The sequence below is a fragment of the Hypanus sabinus genome, chromosome 8, assembly GCF_030144855.1.
Source record: "Hypanus sabinus isolate sHypSab1 chromosome 8, sHypSab1.hap1, whole genome shotgun sequence".
In the NCBI taxonomy this organism is placed as follows: Eukaryota; Metazoa; Chordata; class Chondrichthyes; order Myliobatiformes; family Dasyatidae; genus Hypanus; species Hypanus sabinus.
This window is the reverse complement of record NC_082713.1, coordinates 122,298,651-122,324,450: the sequence shown is the minus strand read 5'-3', so window position 1 is coordinate 122,324,450 and position 25,800 is coordinate 122,298,651. Positions and strand designations below refer to the sequence as shown.

The 25,800-nt window shown below is 39.7% G+C and overlaps 1 protein-coding gene across 1 annotated transcript in view; it reads left to right on the top strand.

The window, feature by feature from the left end:
- Window positions 1-24,762: 24,762 nt before the first annotated feature.
- LOC132397664 (cytidine and dCMP deaminase domain-containing protein 1-like) overlaps window positions 24,763-25,800 on the top strand; it is a 62,277-nt gene continuing 61,239 nt past the window's right edge. The window contains exon 1 of the mRNA XM_059976432.1: window positions 24,763-24,817. Within this exon, the coding sequence (XP_059832415.1) occupies window positions 24,763-24,817 (55 nt within the window). The remainder of the gene's footprint in view (window positions 24,818-25,800) is intronic.

Here is a 25,800-nt window from a genome sequence, read left to right as displayed (position 1 = left end):
ATTTCTGAGCTCCACCCAAAAACCCTCATTGGATGACCCATCAGTAATTTCATCTCTGACTGCTGCTGTGACATTGTCCTTAACCAGAATTTACCCTCCTCTCTTTTCTCAGCCTTTGTACTGCCTAATGGATCTGTGGCCTGAAACACTAAGCTCTCAGTCCTGTCCCTCCCTTAGCCATGTATCCACAATGGCTGTCTACGTCCTCTATTAATCCATCGTACCTGTCAGGCCTATTGCATTGAAATGAACACAATTTAATCTACAGACTTTCCTTGCTCGCAGCCATGTGTCTGAGGCAGGAATCAGTGAGCATCTAATCAACAAGTTACCTGAAATGGGCGAAGGGGATATCATGGGCAGGATGGGTGAAGAGAATCTGGTGCATGAGATTCTTTAAGGCATTCCTGTCTATGAAATACAATCATAATAATTTCTATTACTCCACCCGCCAAACATCAGGCTGAAGTTTAGTTTGGTGAGTACATTATTAAAATTTCCATGCACTTGACAGAGAAGAACTGAGGTTGAGAAATAGATTTCAACAATATCTTTCTTCCCTAGGTGCCAGCCAACAGTCGGATGTAAGTCCATCTGAAGGTAATGATGGTTTGTACTTTCCTGCTTTATTCCTGCTACATTGTCCCGACACAGCTAGATGAATGAATATCATTTTCTCTCCTGGATCAAATTTTCCCCATTCCCTGGATTTCCAGCTGTCTCTCTGCTGAGCCAAGGGAATGCAGGCCAGGACAGTGTTGTGGATTGTAGAACCTCTTGAGACTCAGGTTCAATCCTGACCCATGTTCTGTTTGTGTAAAGATTGCATCTTCTCCCTGTGACTGTATGAGTACCTTCCAGGTGCTCCAGGTTCCTCCCATATCTCAAAGATGTGTGGGCTGGTGCATTAATTGGCTGAGGTGAACTTTCCCATCTGTGAGTGAGGGGCAGAATCAGGGGCAGTTGATGGGAATACAGGAAGAATTAAATGGGAACAGATGAGACTGCTAATGCTGGAATCTGTAGCTACAAACAAAGTGCTGAAGGAACCCAGTGGGTCAGGCAGCATCTGTGGAGAGATATGAGCAGTTAACATTTTGATTTGATGCCCTGCATCTGGACTTAAAATAATGAAGGTGGATTAAATAATAAGTAAAATGGGATCAGTATAGAATTTGTGTAAATGAATGCTTGAGGCTGGCATTCACTCAGTGGGTTGAAGGGCCATCTCCGTGCTCTATGATGCTGTAACTCCATCCATAAATGAAAGGAAAAGACTCACTGTCCATCCAGCCTGTACCAGGCGATTGGCATCACAACATCTCCAACAGTCACCTAGTGACATCCACACTTCATGTCCTTACCTGCTGTTTACTTGGAGGAAATCTCTGGATCTCTTCCTTCTCCCTTCCATTTCACCTTGGCTTGGTTTAAGTTACTGAATGTAATCAGTGGGTTAGCCTCTGGTCACCAGGTGTCTAATAAATCAGAGATTAAGTGTTTCTGTGACTCATGCAAACTACACTTGATCGGTTTAAATCTTTTTATAGTGGAATATAATCAGGTTGTTGTGACTTTTGTTCTAGATTCTGATGTCCCCATCGTGCGGCTGAATAAGAAAGAGACTCTCTTTATGTTACTCGCTCTGCACATGGAGGAGTCTCCACTCTGTGAGGAACCAGTCTGCGAGGTAATCAGAGTAGAAAAATAACACAGTATAAAACTAATCATTTGTTTAAAATTTGCTTATCACTATCACAGATTCAGAGAAGCAAACGAAGCTGGCTCACTCCAAACAATAAGAGTAGAAAACTAACATGAAAAGTTGGTGTCCATGCATCTCATCTCTATGTAGAGCACAAAACACTGGTCTTAAGTTGGATATAAACTATTGCAAGTGGCTGTAGGTACTATCGGTCTGCAATCCAGGGAGATCTCTCATCAAAACATTATTTATCTGAAACAACTGGTTATTTCATGGCAGGGTTTTACCAGATCTATCCCAATTTAGATTAAATCTTTTCTCTGATCCATTTTGGTATTAGCCAATTATGAAACAAGTCCTCTTCAAAGTGGCCAAGCCACTGCAGTTGTTCAAAATAACTGCCTCATTCTTGACTGCATATGAAGGCCAAAAACAAGTTACTGGAGGAACCAAACCCCTGCTGGGACTTCACCTCCCCTCTGACATCCACTTCTCCAATGTAGAATGATCTATCCTCAGCAGAGGACTCACCTTTGTACTAAGTTCCTCCAGCAGCTTGTTTTCAAGATCCCAGTTACTGCAGTCTCTTGTGTCTCCATGTTTAAAAGCACCTTGTTCAGTCACATCTGGAAAATCAAGGCCGAATGATGAGGTTGGCCAAGATGTAAGAATTTCTACCAGTTGAGACCAAGCAGTGTAGAGCATTTGTATGCAAGCCACTCTGTATCCAGCTTGTTACAGGAGTAAACTTGGATAGTTCTTTCAAAAATATTTGTGTAAAAATATGAAGGAAGTGTGTGTAAACTAGTGATCAGAAAATGGAGTAAAACTAAATGAGATTTTCAATTTTAGTGTAATGTCCAGTGCTAGCATCAAGATGTGTGAGTCATTGGATGGTACTTGAAGTTAAGTTTATTGTCATGTGCTCAAGTCCATTGAGGCACAGGTACAGTGAAAACACCTGTACCAGGCAGGAGCAGCGGCACACAGCACCCTGGTACAGACAACACACAGATATAAATTATATTTAAAATTATACCATACATTGAAAAAAACTGTGTAGGGGGGTAAAAATCCAATCAGAGATGAGTCCATGGTTGTGCAAGAGATGGTCCGCAGTGTTTCAAACTGAGATAGGGATAAGGTTGTGCAGTTCTGTTCAAGAAAGTAACTATTACTAAAAGTAGTGGTGTAGGACTTCATTCTTTTGTATCTGCTGCCTGATGGTAGCAGCGAGAATAGGGCATGATCCTTGACCGATAGATGTTGCCTTTTTAACCGTTTAAGATGGTGCTGGTAAAGCTCAGCGACTACTTGCTGGTGGCAAATAAAACAAAGAAAATAACTAAATACTTTATTAATCACACTTTTTCTGGTAAACAATCACTGCAAACAATAGACTGTAACTTTCCCAACACAACGTGTCATTTTTGTGGTGGGAACTGAAGTCTCAAAGTTGCAGACCAGTTGCGGCAAGGTGTGTGCGGGCGGAATCGAGGTGGTGGAGTCCGTGCCAGAGAGTGGGGAATAGCTGGTAGGGACTTGAAGGCAATTTGATTCAGCAGGACCGAGGCGAGAAGAGAGGACCACCCGAGGTTTGATCGATTTAAGTGCTGAGCCGAATTGGAAAATTTGGGTACAGGCTGTATTGAGGTGGTAGGGCACTGGTCCGAGAGCATATCGAAGTGGCAGGGCACCGGCTTGAGAGCGTATCGAAGTGGCAGGGCCTGAATCGGAGAGCAAGGAATGACCTGAGGTTTGAACAATTTAAGCGTTGGGCCAAATTGATAAAGGTCAGAGTGACCAGGCTGGAGGAGAGGGATGGGCCATTTCAATTGCTGCTCCGCAGGGTTTACTCGACTCTGCACTGAACTTCAGCTCGCTGCTCCACGAAGTTTATTTGACTCTGCGCTAAACTTCAACTGGCTACACCATGAGGTTTATTCGACTGCACTGAACTGTGGCTGTGGCTATCATCATGTGGACTCACTTTTATGAACTTCAGTTCTGAATGCTATTTGCTTACTTTTGTTGTTTGCACTTTTTTTTCTGCACATTGGGTGTTTGGCGGTCTTTTTTATAAATGGTTTCTATTGGGGTTCTTTGTTTTTAGCTGCCTGTAAGAAAACGAATCTCAAGGTGTATAAAGTATACATATTTTGATAATAAAGTACCTTGAACTTGAACCTCTCGTAGATAATGTCAGTGGTTGGGACGGATGTGCCGGTGTTGCATTGCGCTGTGTTCACTACTTTCTGCAGCCTTATCTATTGCTCAATAATTGTTTTCTATCTAACCTAACTAAGCATTTGTGAAGACTGGAGGTGACAACTGATTTTGGTTTGGTGGATATCACGGCAATACAGGAACATGTCAAGGATATGGTGAAAGAGTCTGCATGTTGTTTGCTCATCCTTCCTATGACTACCTACATGGGGGGGGGGGGTTACTAAAGGTTGCTCTGGTTCCAAGAGAGAATAAGTTGCAGGGCTGCAGGGAGACAAGCAAGATGGGAAATGGACTGGTGACAGCTCTGCTAGGAGCTAGCATGAACACACAGGCTAAATTATCCCTGCAGCAGGAAAGTAAGAGAAGAGTTGTTGCCACATCACAGACTGTTTAACTTCACTTCTCTGTCATATCCATTCAGGATAATGAGGAGAATTGTTGGGTTGATGTTAAAAAACAATGGGGGGGTGGAGTTTCAAGATGGCGACGTAAACATCTGCCTTTTAGGCGCTCTTCACTTTTCTAACTATAATCACCCTTTAATCAAATCTTTTCGAATTTAATCAAATGAGTTGATATTTTCGATTGACTTTTTTTTCCTTAAAACTATATTTGATCTAACTTTGCCGAACTTAAAATGGCTACAAGTAAGAAATCGTCTAAGGAGCCTTTATCTATCGATGCAATTTCTAATCTTCTGGACACTAAACTTGCAAGTTTGGAAAGCAAGCTGGAAAGTAAAATGGCAAGTTTGGAAAACAAGCTTACCACGAAAATGTCTGAACTTGAAGGAGCTGTTAAATCGCTTGATACTAAGTTTCAGTCGCAGGCAACGGATATTCAGCGGCATGAAGATAAGTTGGAGACTCTTGAAAAATTAATTGTTGAAAAAGCATGTACACTTGAGGAGTTGGATAAGAAGGTACAATCGACTCTTAAAGTTGTAAATCAGCATAAGTTTAAAATTACTGATCTTGAAAATCGATCTCGCAGACAGAATTTGCGAATTATCGGGTTTCCCGAAAAAGTTGAGTCCGGTGATTTAACTGAATTTTTCTCTAAATTACTGTGGGAAATTTTCGGTGATGAAGGTTTGGAAACTAAACCTGTTATTGATCGTGCTCACAGAGTTGCGAGGTTTTCGTCTATGACTGATAAACCACGAGCGGTGATTGTTCGCCTTCATTATCCTCGTGAGAAAGAGCTTTTAATTCGATTAGCTCGTAAAAAAGGTATGATTTCTTACAATAACTTCAAATTTCGAATTGTTGAGGATTATTCTTATGAGGTTATGAGAGCCAGAATCGCTTTTAAACCAGTGATGGCAGAGATTTATTCGATTGGACTTAAACAAGTTTTAATGTATCCAGCGAAGCTTAGAATTACGCTGAGCGACAACAGTCAGCAAATTTTTAACACTCCGGAAGAAGCGAAGAAATTTGTTGAAGAATTTCGATCTTCTACTGCAACTTGAACTATGTGTTATGTGGAAGATTTTTCGGAGAGAGGATATCTTTCTATTTTAAGTTTTAACCTATGAAGCTGGGTTATAACTTTTTATTTTGATCTATGGGTCGGGTTTTTTTTACTATCATCATTGTTTATAGATGTTCTTTTTAATTTTTATAATATCTTTTTTTTTCTTTCTGTTTTGGTTATATACGTTTATATTTTGCAATAATGATTTACCTTTTTTTTTAAGATGTCGTTTCTTTTTCCCGTAAGATTCTGTTTTTTGTAAGCATTTATTTGTTTGCCTGTACTCAGATATGGGACGAATGTTTTGGATTTTTGGTTTTTTTTTATATATATTGTACTGTTTATTATATCCCTTTTTTTTAAATCTTATTTTGTCTTTTAACAGATTGCTGAACTCACATTTGTATTTAGTAATATGGCTTTTTCAAAATGGCGTTTCTTCTTCCCATAAGTCTTTGCTTTTGAAAAGTCATCTTGTATTTGAACATGGGATTTTTTTTAAAGGTATATTACACTTTTAAATTTTGACGTTTATACTTTTTTTATTAATGATTGTTTGTTTTATTATATTAGTTTTCTTTTATTCTGATTGATATATATTTTTTGTTTGCAACTCTATATCTTAATTTGGGTGTTATATAGTTTTCTTTTAATCTTTTTATAGAAATCTTGAAATGGGGGTAATATTAGTATTAGATTATGCGCCTGCCGCTTGGCTTTTTTTCGAAGGGTGGGGGGAGGGGGTAGGGATCTTTTTTCACGCTTTTGCTTTTTATTTTTTTGCTTTTAGTTTATGGGCCGACTTTAAATTATTAATATTGTTGAGGTGTCATGTTCTCCGGTTGCTTCTGAATCAATTTTCCTCCTTCCTGAATTGTGGGTTATGTGTCTTTCTAACCTTTTATGATACACACAACTAATATTAGTATGATGGATAAATCTGTTAACTTTATCTCCTGGAATACTAATGGTTTAAATCATCCGATTAAACGTAAAAAAATATTTAAAGTATTCCATAGACTGAATGCTAATATTATCTTTGTACAGGAGACCCATATCAGGAGGGAGGATAATCAACATTTTTTTAGGTTCTGGAAGGGTCAACAATATCACTCGAATTGTACTGCTAAAATTAGGGGTGTGTCTATTTTTATAGACCCCTCAATATCGTTTACACATCATGAAATTGTCTCTGACCCACAGGGTAGATTTTTGTTGATAACTGGCTTACTTTTCCATCGGAAAGTTGTTCTAGTTAATATTTATGCTCCAAACTTTGACTGCCCTGAATTTTTTAAACGTTTACTTACTTCCCTTCCTAATCTAAATGAATATATGTTGATAATGGGTGGAGATTTTAATTGTTGTTTGAATCCTTCGATGGATAGATCTAAACCTATTCGTACTCTTCCGAACAGATCAGCCCTACTTATTAATTCATTTATGGTTGACTCGGGAATTACAGAAATATGGCGGTTTTTGAACCCTAAAGATAAAGAATTTTCATTTTTTTCACATGTATATCATAGCTATTCTAGAATTGACTATTTTCTTATTGATCATCGGTTATTAACGGATGTTATTGATTGTAAATATGATTCTATTACTATTTCGGATCATGCACCTTTGAAGTTATCTATTAAGATTTCGGACTATTCCAATAATATCAGATCTTGGAGGCTTAACGCTACTTTGCTTCAAGACCCAGAATTTATCACCTATATAAAACAGCAAATTGACTTGTTCTTCTCAACAAACTGTACTGAAGAAATCGACAGAGGAATACTTTGGGACTCTTTTAAGGCTTTTATTCGTGGACAGATTATCTCATATTCTGCTGGTAAAAGAAAACAAAGATATTTAGATATTGCTTTATTAGTGGATAAAATCAAGGAAATTGATAAGATTTATTCCTTGACTCCTACCAAAGAACTTTATAAGAAGAGAGTTGAGCTTCAAATGGAACATAGTTTACTATTATCTTCTTCAATTGAAAATCAATTAATTAGGACCAGGGCTCAATTCTATATTCACAGTGATCGTGCTGGTAAACTGTTAGCTAATCAATTAAAGGCTATCTCGACTAAGTGACAAATTATTAAAATTCGCAAACAAGACGGTAATTTAACTACTGATCATAAAGAAATTAATAATACCTTTCAAGATTTTTATAAATCTTTATATCAATCAGAATTTGATGGTGACCAGTCCATGATAGATAATTTTTTTAACAATTTGAATATTCCTAAACTGATTGATGAAGACCATAGCCTGTTAGATGCTCCTATTTCCATGGTGGAAATAGGAGAGGCTATCTCATCAATGAATTCAGGGAAAGCTCCTGGTCCTGATGGTTATATAGTAGAATTTTTTAAAACTTTTTCTTCTTTGCTTTCTCCTTGGTTATGTGAAATTTTTAATGATGCGTTTGCTAAGAAGAGATTTACCTCAATCTTTTTATGAAGCTAATATCTCTCTAATTCTTAAAAAAGATAAAGATCCTACTTTATGTACATCTTATCACCCTATATCACTATTAAATGTAGATTCTAAGATTCTTACAAAAATTTTAGCCATTAGATTAGAAAAAGTACTATCACAGATTATTTCAGAAGATCAAACTGGTTTTATGAGGAATCGGTATTCCTTTTTTAATGTTAGAAAATTGATTAATATAATTCATACTTCACCACCCACAATCCCAGAATGTGTTATTTCATTAGATGCTGAAAAAGCTTTTGATAGAGTTGAATGGATATATTTATTTAATACATTGAGAAATTTTAATTTTAGTCCTAACTTTATATCATGGATTAAATTAATATATCATAAACCTGTTGCTTCTGTTCTTACAAATAACTATAGATCCTCTTTTTTTCAATTATCTCGTGGTACGAGACAAGGCTGTCCCTTAAGTCCTTTATTATTTAATATTGCATTAGAACCTTTAGCTATTGCTATTCGTGAATCTCCTAATATTTTTGGTATTACCCGTAATGAGAAGTTATACAAATTATCACTTTATGCTGATGATTTGCTGTTATATATTTCTGACCCTGATAGGTCTATTCCCGCTATTTTATCCTTGTTGGTTCAATTTGGTACTTTTTCTGGTTATAAACTAAATTTAGATAAGAGTGAATTATTTCCTTTAAATGCACAAACTTTATTGAGTGATAGGATACCATTTAAAGTTGTTACTGATAACTTTACCTATTTAGGTATAAAAATTACCAAGAAATATAAAGATTTATTTAGACTGAATTTTTTACCTATGCTTCATCAAATTCATCAACTTACTACAAGATGGTCTCCTTTGTTTTTATCATTAATTGGTCGGATTAATGCTATTAAAATGATGATTTTACCGAAATTTTTATACTTATTTCAAGCCCTACCAGTTTTTATTTCTAAATCTTTTTTTGATAACATTGATTCAAAAATTTCCTCATTTGTGTGGCAAAATAAAAACCCTAGATTAAGTAAAAAGCAATTACAAAAATCTAAAGAAGATGGTGGTTTAGCTTTACCCAATTTTAGATTTTATTATTGGGCAAATAATATTCGTAATTTAATGTATTGGAAACTAGATTTGGATTCACCACTGTGCCCACAGTGGGTAAATTTGGAATGTAATGAGGTAAAGGGATATTCTCTATTCTCTGTTCTTGGTTCTTGTCTTCCTGCTGATTTAGTTAAATTTAATAAACAAATATCTAATCCTGTTATTAAACATACATTACGAATTTGGTTTCAATTTCGTAAGTTTTTTACTTTGAAAAACTTTGTTCTTGATAGCCCTATCTTACTTAATTTCTTTTTCAAACCCTCTTGGACAGATCAAGCTTTTAACATATGGAAAAGGAAAGGTATAAAATGTTTTCGTGATCTCTTTTTTGAAGATACTTTGATGTCATTTGACCAACTTTCCAACAAATTTGAATTACCTAAATCTAATTTTTTCAGATATTTACAAATTAGAAATTTCTTACATAAAGTTTTACCATCTTTTCCTAATTCAACTTTGGTGGACTTTACAGATTTGATTTTTACCTTAAATCCTTGTCAGAAGGGATTAGTAGCTTTTATTTATAATATGATTATGAAGATACAACCAGAAATATGTTAGAATTAAACAAGAATGGGAAAAAGAACTTCGATATAATATATCAACAGATAAATGGGAAAAAATTTTGCAAATGGTTAATTCTTCTTCTATATGTGCTAAACATGCTTTAATACAATTTAAAATTGTACAAAGAGCTCATATGTCTAAAGATAAACTTGCTCGATTCTATTCTCATATTAACCCTCAATGTGACAGATGTCATTCAGAAGTGGCCTCATTGACCCATATGTTTTGGTCATGTCCCACTTTACATAATTACTGGAAGGACATATTTACTACTATTTCCTCAATTTGGAATATAGATTTACAACCTCATTTTATTACTGCAATTTTTGGCATACCAAATGAAGATGGTAATCAGTTTTCCCCTTCAATCAGACGAATGATTGCTTTTGTAACATTAATGGCCAGAAGGTCTATATTACAAAACTGGAAAGAAGTAAATCCTCCTACCACGTCTCAATGGCTTTCTCAAACTATTTCTTATCTGAGCCTGGAAAAAATTAGAAGCACTATTTTTGACTCATCAATTAAATTTGAAGAAACTTGGAGACCGTTTATTCGACATTTTCATATGAATTAATTTGGCCCTTTCCAGACCTTCTTTCTGCTTATTCTTTTTCAGGTATGGAGTTCCGGAGTTTGTTGACACTATCATATACTTGTAAACTATTATTATTGCCCATGTTAGTTTAGTTTAGAGTTTTGTTTTTCTTAATATATACTTTTTTTTCACATATTTTCAAATAATTTTTTTTTCTTTCTCTTTTTTAATGGTTATTTTTGTTTTTTTTCATATATAATCATATGGACTTGATTGATTAAGGTATTTTCTTCTGTTGATATTTAATAGGATATTGTTATCTTATTATCAACGTGATTTCAAGTCTATTGTATTCATAATTTACTCATTATTATGTTATGTTTTTTTTGTGTATATATGAAAATCAATAAAAAGATTGAAAAAGGAAAAAAAAAACAATGGGGGGATATTAGGTTTAGGCTTATCTGGCAGTCTGTCTTTTCTGTTCCTTCTCATTACTTTAATGCCATTCTGGTAGTTTTGATACCCATGCACTGAAGGTTGATGACTTTAAGCATCTGTGACAGGGGTTCCCAACCTTTTTATGTTATGGACTCCCACCATTGACTGAGGGGCTGTGATCCCCATGTTGGGAACCCCTTATCTAAGGACTTTTTCCTGCTTAGGTCTTTAGATATCATTTGATAGAGCAAGCATTCTCCATAATCTTCTATCTTCATCTTCTGACACCTGACCTATATGATACCTGACAGACCTTGGCTGGTGACTCAGGTGCACAGGAAGTTGGATTGTGTGTTCAAGAGCTGTGATACTTGCTAAGAGTATTGATCAACTGCTTCATATCATGTCATATATTTCAGTGTGGAGATATCGGTACCAGACAAGAGCAGGATATCACACTGCATTTGATCAGCAGAGTGGAATCTTCCAACATGGACTGTTAATGTGCATGAGAACCATGCAGACATAGAAACTGGCAAAGAGAACAAGAGGTTGTGAGTGGTCTGCAGTTTGGACTTGTTGACTAGTGGAACAAGTGTAGGGATACACAGTGGTTGAACTGAATAATAGATTTACTCTGCCTGATTTGCAGTTCACAACTGAAGGAATGTACAAATAAACTCTTCTCAGGCTTCCACCCAGGTACAGATATCCAATACAGGGTATAATCGAAGTTTCAACGACAAACTCTGATATCTTCTTCAGAGTTTATTCATCATATATGCTGGGAAAGCACCAGATCATTTTTCACTTACCTTACAAACTCCAGATCCTTTTTTGAAGGAATGTGGTTTGTAGGGTGATTCCATCTTTTGGACCATTCAGTTTCACTATTACGATGGTGCACACCTTGGATGTGTCCCTCTCCCAATCTCTCTGCTCTTATCATCTATGTAGAGGAACTTAGATAGTTCTCTTAAAGGTGGAGATTCATCACATGCAATTAACTCATTAATGTCAATGGTAGGAATGGAGGAGGGTATATGGGGTAGGGATCTCTTCAACTGGAATATCCCAGCAGCACAGAACCATCCAAAAATATGACCAGTTTACTGCCAAGAAGTGAACCAGGAAGAGAATGAAAAGGGATTCCTTCAGTCAACCATTTTTAATAACTCCTTTATCCCTTGTGGATCTCCTAAATGCAATCTAGCTGTGCACCATCCCACATATTTATTACAGTTCTTCCATTTCTGACAGTTCTAGTACCTGTATCACTTACATATCTCCCTTCTGCTGCTGTGTATCTTCCTGTCTCTACAGAATAAGGTGAGGGGAGTAGGATGAGTATAAACTGGCAGATGATAGGAGAGAATGAGTGAGGGGGAGGATGTGTCATTGGGGGAGGAGGGGATAATGTAAGGACCTGGGAGGCAATAGGTGGAAAGGGCTTTTGACTTCAGCCTCCTTCCTTTTCAGTCTGAAGACGGGTTTCAGCCCAAAAAGTCAACTTCATTTCTATCCATAGGTGCTGCCTGACCTGCTGAGTTCCTCCAGAATTTTGTGTGTGTTGCACTGCTGTGGATCTGTAACCTCTGCTCTGCAGATACAGCTCAAAAACTGATTACTGCTTGTACTTTACATTTCAACAGGTTTTTTTGAGGGCTGGTGGACTCTTGTGTGCATTAATACCTGCTACCACTATTCCATTAGCCAGAGAAGATGTCTAATGTCTGAGAATTGCCTCGCACACCCATTTTTGCGTGTCTCCCATCAACCATCTCTTCAGAATCAATCATACCTCATTACACCACTGGCTTTGTCATTTCTCTAAATTTATGGATCTTCATTTTATATTGATCCCTTATCACCAATTTAGCGAGTCACCCATTTATCACCTCTTGTGTATCTCTCATTGAGTAGTCTACAATTCTTAGAGCAACAACTTGACATTCATTCTTTGCTTTTTATGATTCAGAGATAAGCCAATATTGAACAGAATAAAACAGATATGAAGATGTAACCAGGAAGCTAGACAAGGGAGATCCAGTGGATGTAGTGTACCTCGATTTTCAGAAGGCATTTGATAAGGTCTCACATAGTAGATTGGTGGGTAAAATCAGAGCTCATGGCATTGGGGGGAAGACATTGACATGGATAGAAAACTGGTTGGCAGATAAAAAGCAAAGGGTAATGGTGAATGGGTGTTTCTCGGAATGGCAGGTGGTGACTAGTGGGGTGCCACAGGGCTCGGTATTGGGACCACAGCTGTTTACGATTTACATCACCGATTTAGATGAAGGCATTGAGAATAACATCAACAAGTTTGCTGATGATACTAAGCTGGGTGGCAGTGTGACATGTGATGAGGATGGTCGGAGAATTCAGGGTGACGGATAGGCTGAGTGAGTGGGCAGATACTTGGCAGATGATGTTTAATGTGAATAAGTGTGAGGTTATCCACTTTGGGAATAAGAACAGGAAGGCAAATTATTATCTGAACGGTGTAGAGTTAGATAAGGGAGAAATACAAAGAGATCTCAGAGTCCTTGTTCATCAGTCACTGAAGGTGAATGAGCAAGTGCAGCAGGCAGTGAAGAAGGCTAATGGAATGTTGGCCTTTGTTACAAAGGGAATTGAGTACAAGAGCAAGTAAATCCTCTTCCATTTGTACAGGGCCCTGGTGAGACCACACCTGGAGTATTGTGTACAGTTTTGGTCTCCAGGGTTAAGGAAGGACATCCTGGCTGTAGAGGAAGTGCAGCGTAGATTCACAAGGTTAATTCCTGGGATGTCCGGACTGTCTTACGCAGAGAGGTTAGAGAGTCTGGGCTTGTACACGCTGGAATTAAGGAGATTGAGAGGGAATCTGATTGCAGCATTTAAGATTATTAAGGGATTGGACAAGATAGAGGCAGGAAATATGTTCCAGATGCTGGGAGAGTCCAGTACCAGAGGGCATGGTTTGAGAATAAGGGGTAGGTCATTTAGTACAGAGTTAAGGAAAAACTTCTTCTCCCAGAGAGTTGTGGGGGTCTGGAATGCACTGCGTCAGAAGGCAGTGGAGGCCAATTCTCTGGATGCTTTCAAGAAGGAGCTAGCTAGGTATCTTATGGATAGGGGAATCAAGGGATATGGGGACAAGGCAGGAACCGGGTATTGATAATAGATGATCAGCCATGATCTCAGAATGGCAGTGCAGGCTCGAAGGGCCGAATGGTCTACTTCTAGATAATAGACCTATTGTCTATTATCTATTGTCTATAGATAGACATAGAACATGCTGCCAGAAAAAGTGGTTGAGGCAGGTACAATAACAGTATTCAGAAGACAGTGGGGTACTTATATGGATAGAAAAGGTGTAGAGGGATATGGACAAAACACCATCAAATGGGAATAGCTTAGATAGGAATCTTGGTCAATTTGGGCCAAAGGGCCATATTCTGTTCTGTATGAATCTACGATTCTGTCACATGAAATTGATAGTAATGATGCAAGAGACTGCAGGTACTGGAAATCTGGAGCAAAACACAAAAGAATGAAGGAACTCAACAGGTCAGGCACCATCAGTGGAGGGGATATTTACTATCGACATTTTAGGTTGAACCTCTTCATCAGCACTGATGGGATTGTGGGGAAATAGCCAATATAAAATCATGGGGCGGGGTGGAGAAGGGCTGGAGCGGGAGCGGGAGCTGGCAGCTGATGGGTGGATCTAGATGAGGAGGGTGATAGGCAGGTGAGGGAGAGAGGAGAGTGGGAATGATGCAAGAGGCTGGGAGGTGATAGGTAGAAATGTTAAAGGGTTGAGAAGGGTTGGAATTTGATTTAATAAAAGGGACAGTGGACCATGGAATAAAAAGAAGGAGGTGGGGATGGGAACCAGTGGGAGTAATATATGGTGACAACCTGGTTCAGATGGAATCAGGGTTAAAAATGCTGATACGGAAAGTTTTAATTCCACTCATTGAATCTTTATTGGATATGGGACTATGCCAGTGGCACCTGATAAAATCACTCTCCAAGCAAAGAAAGAAGATGAACTTGGAATCTACGGTGGAGACAAATAAATGTTTATTTGAATAGGTTTGTGCTATTGCAAGAGAGGACTTGTTAAAAGGAAGGTATATCTATCTAATGTCTCCCTGTTTATGTATGCATGTATGAATGTATGTATTTATTTATTAAGATAAAGCTTGGAATAGACCCTTCTGGCCCTTCAAGCCATGCTGCCCAGTAACCCCTAATTAACTCTAGCCTAATCACAGGACAACCTGCAATAATGTATTAGCCTACTAACCAATGCATCTTTCAACTATAGAAGGAAACTGAAGCACCCGGAGGAAATCCCATGCATTTTATGGGGAGGATGTATGAACTCCTTTCAGATGACGTTGGAATTGAACTCCGAATGTCAGTATCCAGAACTGTAATAGCATCGCGGTAACCACTATGTACTATAGAAGGATATAGAACCATAGAACATTACAGCACAGAAACAGGCCTTTTGGCCCTTCTTGGCTGTGCCGAACCATTTTTCTGCCTAGTCCCACTGACCTGCACGTGAGCCATATCCCTCCAAACCCCTCTCATCCATATACCTGTCCAAGTTTTTCTTAAATGTCAAAAGTGAGCCCGCATTCACCACTTCATCTGGCAGCTCATTCCACATTCCCACCACTCTCTGCATGAAGAAGCCCCCCCAGTGTTTCCCCCAAACCTTTCCCCCTTCACCCTTAACCCATGACCTGTTTTTTTGCTCCCCTAGCCTCAGTGGAAAAAGCCTGCTTGCATTCACTCTATCTATACCCATCATAATTTTATACACCTCTATCAAATCACCCCTCATTATCCTACGCTCCAGGGAATAAAGTCCTAACCTATTCAACCTTTCTCTGTAACTCAGTTTCTCAAGTCCTGGCAACATCCTTGTAAACCTTCTCTGCACTCTTTCAACCTTATTAATATCCTTCCTGTAATTAGGTGACCAAAACTGCACACAATACTCCAAATTCGGTCTCACCAATGTCTTATACAACCTCACTATTACATTCCACCTCTTATACTCAATACTTTGATTTATACCAAAAGCTCTCTTTACGACCCTATCCACCTGTGACGCCACTTTTAGGGAATTATGTATCTGTACTCCCAGATCCCTCTGTTCTATTGCACTCCTCAGTGTCCTATCATTTACCTTGTATGTTCTACCTTGGTTTGACCTTCTGAAGTGCAATACCTCACACTTGTCCGCATTAAACTCCATCTGCCATTTTTCAGCCCATTCCTCCAGCTGGTTCAAATCCCTCTGCAAGCTTTGAAGACCTTCCTCACTGTCCAGTACACCTCCAATCTTTGTATCATCAGCAAACTTGTTGATCCAATTTGCCACATTATCATCCAGATCATTGATGTAGATGACAAATAACAATGGACCTAGCACTAATCCCTATGGCACACCACTAGTCACAGGCCTCCACTCAGAGTAGCAATCCTCCACTACCACTTTCTGGCTTCTTCCATTGAGCCAATGTCTAATCCAATTTACTACCTCACCATGTATACCTAGCGACTGAATCTTCCTAACTAACCTCCCATGCGGGACCTTGTCAAAGGCCTTAATAAAGTCCATGTATACAACACCCATTGCCTTCTCTTCATCCACTTTCCTGGTAACTTCCTCGAAAAACTCTAATAGATTGGTTAAACATGACCTACCACACACAAAGCCATGCTGACTTTTTCTAATACATCCCTGTCTATCCAAATACTTGTAGATCCTATCTCTTAGTATTCCTTCCAATAATTTACCTACTACGGATATCAAACTTACCAGCCTATAATTTCCTGGCTTACTTTTTGAGCCTTTTTAAACAACGGAACTACATGAGCTATCCAATCCTCTGGCACCTGACCCGTGGATATCGACATTTTAAATATTTCTGCCATGGCCCCTGAAATTTCAACACTAGTCTCCTTCAAGGTCCGAGGGAATACCCTGTCAGGTCCTTGGGATTTATCTACTCTGATTTGCCTCAAGACAGCAAGCACCTCCTCCTCTTTAATCTGTATAAGTTCCATGACCTCCCTACTTGTTTGCCTTGTTTCCATAGACTCCATTCCAGTTTCCTTAGTAAATACAGATGCAAAAAACCCATTTAATATCTCTCCCATTTCTTATGGTTCCATATATAGCCGACAACTCTGATCTTCAAGAGGACCAATTTTATCCCTTACTATCCTTTTGCTCTTAACATACCTGTAGAAGCTCTTAGGATTATCCTTCACCCTGACTGCCAAAACAACCTCAAGTCTTCTTTTAGCTTTCCTGATTTCTTTCTTAAGTATTTTCTTATTCTTTTTATACTCCTCAAGCATCTTATTTCCTCCCTGTTGCCTATACATGTTACACATCTCTCTCCTTTATCAGAGTTCCAATATCCCTTGAGAACCAAGGTTCCTTATTCTTATTCACTTTGCCTTTAACCTTGACAGGAACATACAAACTCTGCACTCTCAAAATTTCTCCTTTGAAGGCCTCCCACTTACCAATCACATCCTTGCCAGAGAACAGCCTGTCCCAATCTACGCTTTTTAGATCTTTTCTCATTTCTTCAAATTTGGCCCTTTTCCAGTTTAGTACTTCAACCCGAGGACCAGATCTTTCTTTATCCATGATCAAGTTGAAACTAATGACATTATGATCACTGGAACCAAAGTGTTCCCCTACACGCACTTCCGTCACCTGCCCTAACTCATTTCCTAATAGGAGATCTAATATTGCATCCTCCCTAGTTGGTACATCTATATATTAATTTAGAAAACTTTCCTGAACTCATTTCACAAACTCTAACCCATCTAGACCTTTAACAGTATGGGAGTCCCATTCAATGTGTGGAAAATTAAAATCCCCTACAATCACAACTTTCTGTATCTTGCAGTTGTCTGTTATCTCTCTGCAGATTTGCTCCTCCAATTCTCGCTTGTAGAAGAGAGAGTTGTTCCTCGGGAGATGGTGCTTCATAATTATCATAACCGTATCTAGTAGCTCCATCTGCTAAATCATGCCAATCAATGTTTCCATATTCACCTTTATTCCCTTTTACAGATCCAAAAGCACATATTATTCCTCACATTAGGAGAAAAGCCTGCAGCTTTTGAATATGCTTTAAACACTTTGCATGATCTCCAATGTTACTCGTCCTTTCCTGTGCTGATATCCGAATCACATTCATAGTCATCTTTAAATCACTGCACTGTTTTCTTAATCCTTCCACTTCATCCTTCACCAGTGTGGTTGATTCCTCTAGTTTACTTTTCTCTTTAAGTAATTTCTCACACTTCAACTGAAGCTGGTTAATATGCATCAAGTCCATACCTCTCTGACCCTGTAAATCAGTAACCCTTTTTCTAAAGGTTTCTGCCTCCATTTGGAGCCTTTGGTGTTCTCCTTCGAACCTATCTCACTCGGTTTCAGCTTTATGCTGACCTTTGTTTTCTGACTCTAATCTATGCCGTTCTGCTTTAGCATTTTGTCATAATTCTATCAAATCCTCAATTAAACAACCAACTGCTACTGGTTTTTGTAATTGTTTAAGTTTCCTGTTCGACAGCTTCCCTTGGGCAATTTTCCATAGAGCATCACCAGCAGTTTTCCCTTCACAACCAGGGTGACCGACAAACTCCTCATTTTGTGGCCACTTACCCAACACATATGTCTGGAGGTATCTCCTCCAATCAAAACAATCCAAGTCCTGTGGACTTGCAGAATTTTCTGAATTCTTCATCCTGGGTAGGTAACTGCTAACTACCCGGTCCCAGATCTCTGTACCTCACCCACGTGGTCCGACTCAAATCTCCCACTGAACAAAGAGGTTTATCCTCGAGCCCTCCCAGGGATGCCAATTCTGGTACAAGAATCACATCTTGTAATAATGATCAGTGAGGCACAGAGAATCTGTATATAGCAACAAGTAACTTTTCTTATTTCAACTAAAAAAGCAGGTGGGTTCACACTCTTGTGTACCTATGTGCTCCCTACTAGAACCCTGACACTCCATGAACAGTCAATGAAGAGAAAAAGATATTACCCAGAAAAGGAGTGTATGCTGGCCAGGCGTTCCTCATGGTCCTGATCTCCGCATGTCCGTGGGGTCCTTCTTATCCACGATAGTTGGTCTGTGCCTGCTAGAGAGCTATAGCTGGTCTGTGCCTGCTGGGTACTTGGAGCTTCTGAGTGTATACTGTTCCTCGTCAATTGAACCATTGGCTCTTCATCCCATTGGCTCAAGGTCACCTGACCTTCCTGGGTCACCTTCTTACTGGTCATTGTCCAGGGCTACAACTAACATTGTTTCATGGTTCTGCCCACCCCAGTCTTGTGTATTTGTGTCTTTACACTCTGACTGGTCCAAACCAGTTAAATAAGGCAACTCAAACAGAGTCTAATGAGATTACCGATTGCAGGACTGGCATTTTACATAACAGGTAGCTACTCCTCTGAGAATGGTCTCAGGTATGACGTGCATATCATGATCTTAACGACAACAGATCTAGTCAGGGCAGACCAGTGCCAAGCACGCTGCAATACAACATTATCCCAACATAGTCATCTATCTTACTGCAATGCCTGCCCCTCACCTCCAACAATGATGGAGTGATGGGTGTTTTCCAAACCAGGTTTACAGGACCTTTGCTTCAGGATCAATGTGATACAGTTCTGTTTTTATAACTCACAGGAATTCTGGTGTAGCATTTCCTGGGGAAGCAGAGGGCATTGTTGGATTGTTTTCACCCTGAACCTTACTACAGCAAGAATAATGATCAGTTTCCATCTATGTGATGCATGGCTGCTGTTGGCCCAGTCTACGTTTACTGTGCATTTTATAGTAACCCTTCTCATTTTTTGTTTTAACTCATGGCTGTCCCCACAGGTTAACAAAACTGGAATTGTTGTGTGTGAGTCTAGTTCTGTGCAGAGGATTGTGGCAATGGATTGCTCCCGGAAGAAGTTACATGCTGCCCAGCTCGTCACCATGCACCTGTCTAAGGCAATCACAGGATGTAACGTGTACCTGTCCAGGAAACCCTGCACAGAGTGTGCAAAATGTCTAGTTCAAGGCAAGCTCTTAACTTCACTAAATCATTAACCCCAGTGCAGTTCTTTTCCAATGTTCTCCTCTCCCAAAGCTCTGGGTGCTCGATGCCTTGGAGGAGATATCCTTCATATCACAACCAGGTGCCATGTTTCTTTTATAGAAATTGTGAATGCAACCCAGTCCAGCACGAAAACCAGACTTCCCTTCACTGAATCTGTCCACACTTCCTGCTGCCTCTAGAAAGCATAATCAAAGATCTCCTCGCTCCCTCTCCCTGGTCATTCCTCTTCTCCCTCTACCATCATGTAAAAGGTACAAAAGCTTGAGAGTTCACTTCATCAGGCTCAAGGACAGTTTCCATCTCACCATTATGAGCCTTGAACGGACCTCTGACACACAAATGATGAACTCTTGATCTCCCAGCCTAGCTCGTTGTGGCCTCATCCCTTTAATTGTCTACCTACACTACACTTTCAGTGCAATTTAAACACAATATTCCATATTCCTGTTTCATTTTTACTATCTTGATATACTTATAAATGGAATGATCTATAAATGACACACAAAAGCTTTTCACTGTGTCAATAATAATAAACTAGTATGATTGGTGATGAGAATTGTGAGACAATTCTCAGGTTCTGAAGACTGAAACAGTTGATACAATTATTTTGCCATTTGAATAAGAAGCTAATTCACCATCATAGCATCTCAAAGGATTGTTGCAGATTTCTTACCTTCACAAGCCCATCACTAAAAGTTCCAAAGTTTTATACAAACACATCTTTTATCATATGCTGGCAAGCTTTCCTGAGGCTGTTTCAAATCATCACTGCATTCTAGTGCTTTGCCTTTATCCTTCCTCCTGGTGTCTATCTCCCCACTGCCTCAATACCCATCTGTTTATATAACATTGTTCATTGTGCTCTAGTTCAGAATCACAATATGATTTACTGTCACTGACATGTGACATGAAATTTGTTGTTTTGCAGCAGCAGTACAGTGCAAAAATCTATAAATCACAAAAGTAAATAAGTAGCACAAATAAAAAAGAATAATGAGGTATTAATGAGGAATAATGGTTCCTGATGGCAGAGGGGAAGAAGCTGTCCCTGAAGTGTTGAGCTTGGGTCATCGGGCTCCTATACGTCCTCTCCAATAGTATTAATGAGAAGAGGACATGTCCTGAATGGTGAAGTTCCTTAATGATGTATGCCGCCTTCTTGAGGTAGCTCCTTTTGAAGATATCCTCGATGGAGGGCGGGGTTGCACTAGTAATGGAGAAGGCTAAGTCTACAACCCTCTGCAGCCTCACAGTCCTGTGCATGCAACTGTCAGAATGCTCTCTATGGTACATTCTATAGAAATTTGTAAGAGTCTTTGGTGACATACCAAATCTCCTGAAACTGCTAATGAAGTATAACTGATGTTGTGTTTTCATTATGATTGTATCAATGGGTTGGGCCCAGAATAGATCCTCTGAGATGTTGAAACCAAGGAATTTGAAGCTGCTTACTCTTCCCAGAACTGACCCCTCAATAAGGACTGGCTTGTGTTCTCTAATTTCCCTTCCTGAAGTCCACAATTAATTCCTTGGTCTTGTTGATGCTGACTGCAAGGTTGTTGTTGTGATACCACTCAACCAGCCAATCTATCTCACTCCTATAAGCATGTATCCTTGCATTATGTCTGTGTTAATAGTCTCTTTCTCCATCTGGTACTGGACTGACGAGAAGGCAGATGTATGGGATTGAGTAGGATCAGGGATCAGACATGATGGAATGGCAAAGCAAATTCAATGGGCTGAATGGCCTAATTCTGCTCCTATATCTTATGGTCTTGTGGCTTTATGGTCAATCCCGCAGCTACAATTTCACTACCCCATGCCCTTAAAACACATCCATCTTCAAACGACCCTCGTCACTTGAACACCTTCCTTGTCCGTTTTGCCCTCTTGATGTTGACTCGCCAAAAAACTCAACCACTAGGGTCCATAAGTCCATTAGACAAAGGAGCAGCAATAGGCCATTCAGCACATCGAGTCTGCTGTGCCACTCCATCATGACTGATCCCGGATCCCAATCAAACCCATACACCTTCTCACCATATCCTTTGATGCCCTAACCACTTAGGAAATGATGAATTTCCTCCTTAAATATACGGACTTGGGCTCCACCGCAATGTGTGACAGAGCATTCCACAGATTTACTACTCACTGGCTAAAAATAAATAAATTACCTCCTCACCTTAGGTCTGTAAGGTCAACCTTCAATTTTGTGGCTATGCCCTCTAGTTGTGGATACTCCCACCATAGGAAACATCCTCTCCACATCCACTTTACCTAGTCCTTTCAACATTCTGTAGGTTTCAATGAGTTCCCCCCACATTCTTTTAAATTCCAGTGAATACAGGTCCAAAGCTGACAAACACTCCTCATTTGTTAACCCCTTATAGACAATAGACAGTAGGTGCAGGAGTAGGCCATTCGGCCCTTCAAGCCAGCACCGCCATTCACTGTGATCATGGCTGATCATACACAATCAGTACCCCGTTCCTATCCTCTCCCCATATTGACCTTGACCCCGTTATCTATAAGAGCTCTATCTAACTCTCTCTTGAATGCATCCAAAGACTTGGCCTTCACTGCCTTCTGGGGCAGAGCATTCCACATATCCACCACTCTCTTGGTGAAAAAGTTTTTCCACATCTCTGTTCTAAATGGCCTACCCCTTATTCTTAAACTGTGGCCTCTAGTTCTGCACTCACCCATCAGTGGGAACATGCTTCCTGCCTCCAGTGTGTCCAATACCTTAATAATCTTATATGTTTCAATCAGATCCCCTCTCCTTCTAAATTCCAGTGTATACAAGCCCAGTCGCTCCAATCTTTCAACATATGACAGTCCCGCTATTCCGGGAATTAACCTTGTGAACCTACGCTGCACTCTCTCAATAGCAAGAATGTCCTTCCTCAAATTTGGAGACCAAAACTGCACACAATACTCCTGGTCTCACCAGGGCCCTGTACAGTTGCAGAAGGACCACTTTACTCCTATACTCAATTCCTCTTGTTATAAAAGCCAGCATGCCATTAGTTTTCTTCACTCCTTCATTCCTTTCCTAGAATTATCCTCATGAACCTCCTCTGGACTCTCTCCAATGACAACACATACTTTCTGAGATATGAGGCCCAAAACTGTTGATAATACTCCAAGTGTGGCCTGATTAGTGTCTTATAAAGCCTCAGCATTATCTCCTTGCTTTGATATTCTATTCCCCTTGAAATAAATGCCAACATTGCATTTGTCTTCTTTACCACAGACTCAACCTCTAAATTAACCTTTTGGGAGTCTTGCACGAAGACTCTGATGACCCTCTGCACCTCTGATGTTTGAACCTTCTCCCCATTTAGATAATAATCCTCACTGTTGTTCCTTTTACGAAAATGCATTATCATACATTTCCCAACACTGTATTTCATCTGCCACTTTTTTGCCCATTCTTCCAATTTGTTTAAGTTCTGCTGCAATCGCATTGCTTCCTCAGTAATACCTACCCCTCCACCTATCTTTGTATCATCTGCAAACTTTGCCACAAAGCCATCAGTTCTACCATCTAAATCATTGGCAAACAATGTGAAAAGTAGCAAGGTCCCAGTACTGCATCCTGCCTGTCAGCCATTCCGCTATCCATGCCTGGATCTTTCCTGTAACGCCATAGATTTTTAACTTGTTAGCAGCCTAATGTGTGGTGCCTTATCAAATGCCTTCTGAAAATCCAAGTAAATGGCATCCACTGCCTCTCCTTCGTCCACCCTGCACGTTACTTCCTTGAAGAACTCCATCAGATTTGTCAGGCAAAATTTCCCTTTACTGAAACTGTGCTGATTTTGAGTTATTTTATCATTAATCTCCAAGTACTTCAAAATCTCGTCGTTAATAATAGACTCCAACATTTTCCCAACCACAAAGGTTAGGCCAATTGGCCTATAATTTCCTTTCTTTAGCCTTCCTCCCTTCTTAAAGAGTGAAGTGACATTTGCAGTGTTCCAGTCTTCTGGGATCATGCCAGAAACAAGTGATTCTTGAAAGATCATGACCAATTCATCTGTTATCTCTTCAGTAACCTCCCTCAGGACTCTGGGATGTAGTTCATATGGCCCAGGTGACTTACCCACCTTAAGATCTTTGACTTTACCTAGTACTATCAATTTGTAATATCAATGGTATTCACTCCTGCTCCCTGACACTCAGAGACCTCTGGCACTCTGCTAGTGTCTTCTACAGTGAAGACAGATGCAAGTACCCATTAAATTCATCTGCCATTTCTTTGTTCGCCATTACTATCTCACCAGCATCAGTTTCCAGTGGTCCAATATCAACTCTCACCTCACTTTTACTCTATATAACTGAAAAAAAACTTTTGGTATCCTGCTTTATACTATTGGCTAGTCTGCCCTCATATTTCATCTTTTCCCTTCCTATAGCTCTTTTAGCTGGATTTTAAAAGCTTCCCAATCATCCAACTTCCCACTCAACTTTTACTACCTAATATGCCCTTTCCTTGGCCTTTATGCAGCCCTTAACTTCCTTTGTCAGCCACAGTTGCCTACCCCTGCCATTTGAGAACTCCTTTCTCTGTGAGACATATCTATCCTGTGCCTTGTGAACTAATCCCAGAAACCTCAGCCATCTCTGCTCTGCCATCATCCCCACCAATGTTCTCCTGCAATCCCCCTGGGCAAGTACCTCTCCCATCCCTTTGTAATACTCTTTATTCCATTGTGACACAGGTACATGTGAGTTCTACTTCTCCATTCTACTTCCAGTATGAATTCAATCATATTATTCCTGCCTCCTAACGGTTCATTTACATTAAGCTCCCTAATAAGATCTGGATCATTTCACAACAGCCAATCTAAGATAGCCTTTCCCCAAGTAGGCTCAAGCACAAGCTGCTCTAAAAAACCATCTTGTAGGCATTCAATAAAGTCCCTCTCTCGCGATCTGACACCAACCTGATTTTCTCAATGCCCTTGCATTTTGAAGCCCCCCCCCCATTAAGCCTGATTTATACTTGTGCGTACGGGCTACGCCGTAGACCTGATTTATACTTATGCGTAGCCCAATGCCGTAGCGAGCATGCGTTGTTGTGTCTGCATTGCTCTGCAATTCACTGCCAAAACGCTAGTTGGCGGTGGGGTTTCTATGCCACTGTGTTGAGTTTCTTCATGAGAGACATGGACAAGGAAATGCATTTCAAATATTTTCGGATGCCGACAGGTAGATTTGATGATTTGGTTCATTGTCTCCAACGATTTATTTTGCATCAGTGTACAGACATGGCGGAGAAAAGCAACCAGAAATGCATAGGAGGAAATGCGATGCTACCAGGCAGACCAATCACAGTTGTGGTCTGTGTCACCGCAATGTGTGAGTTACTTTTTTGGGGAGGTGCACATCACCCTATGGCGTAAGGTACACAGTACCTACAATGTACATTTGAGGTAGAAATACAAATCAGGCTTTACAATTGTGTCATTACCCTTATTACATGCCTTTTCCAGCTCCCTTTGTGATCTCAACCCCACATCTTGGCTACTATTTGGAGGTCTATATATGATTCCCTTACCCTTGCAGTTTCTTTACCCACAATGATCCAACATTCTCTGACCCTATGTCACCTCTTTCTAAAAATGTAGTTCCATCTTTTACAAACAGAGCCACACCACCACCTATACCTTCCCGTCTGTCCTTTTGATACAAAGTATATCCTTTGATGTTAAGCTCCCAACAATGGCTTTCTTTCAGCCACAACTCAGTGATGCCCACAATGTCATAGCAACCAATCTCTAACTGTGCCACCTGCTCATCCACCTTATTCTGAAAGCTATGCGCATTTAAATACAACTCCTTCAGTCCTGAGTTCTTCACACTTTTGAATTTTGCCTCTGCGGTACAATTTAACTCTTTGCTCTGTCAGCATTTGTACCCAATCATTGGCTTGTCCTTCCTTACATTCAAGTTACACCCATCATATACTTGTAAATCTGCTGGCTCATCCTCAGCTCTATCATTCAGGTTTCCATCCCCCTGCCATATTAGTTTAAACCACTCCCAACATCTCTAGAAAATCTACCTGCAAGAATATTTTTCCCCCTCGGATTCAAGTGCAACCCG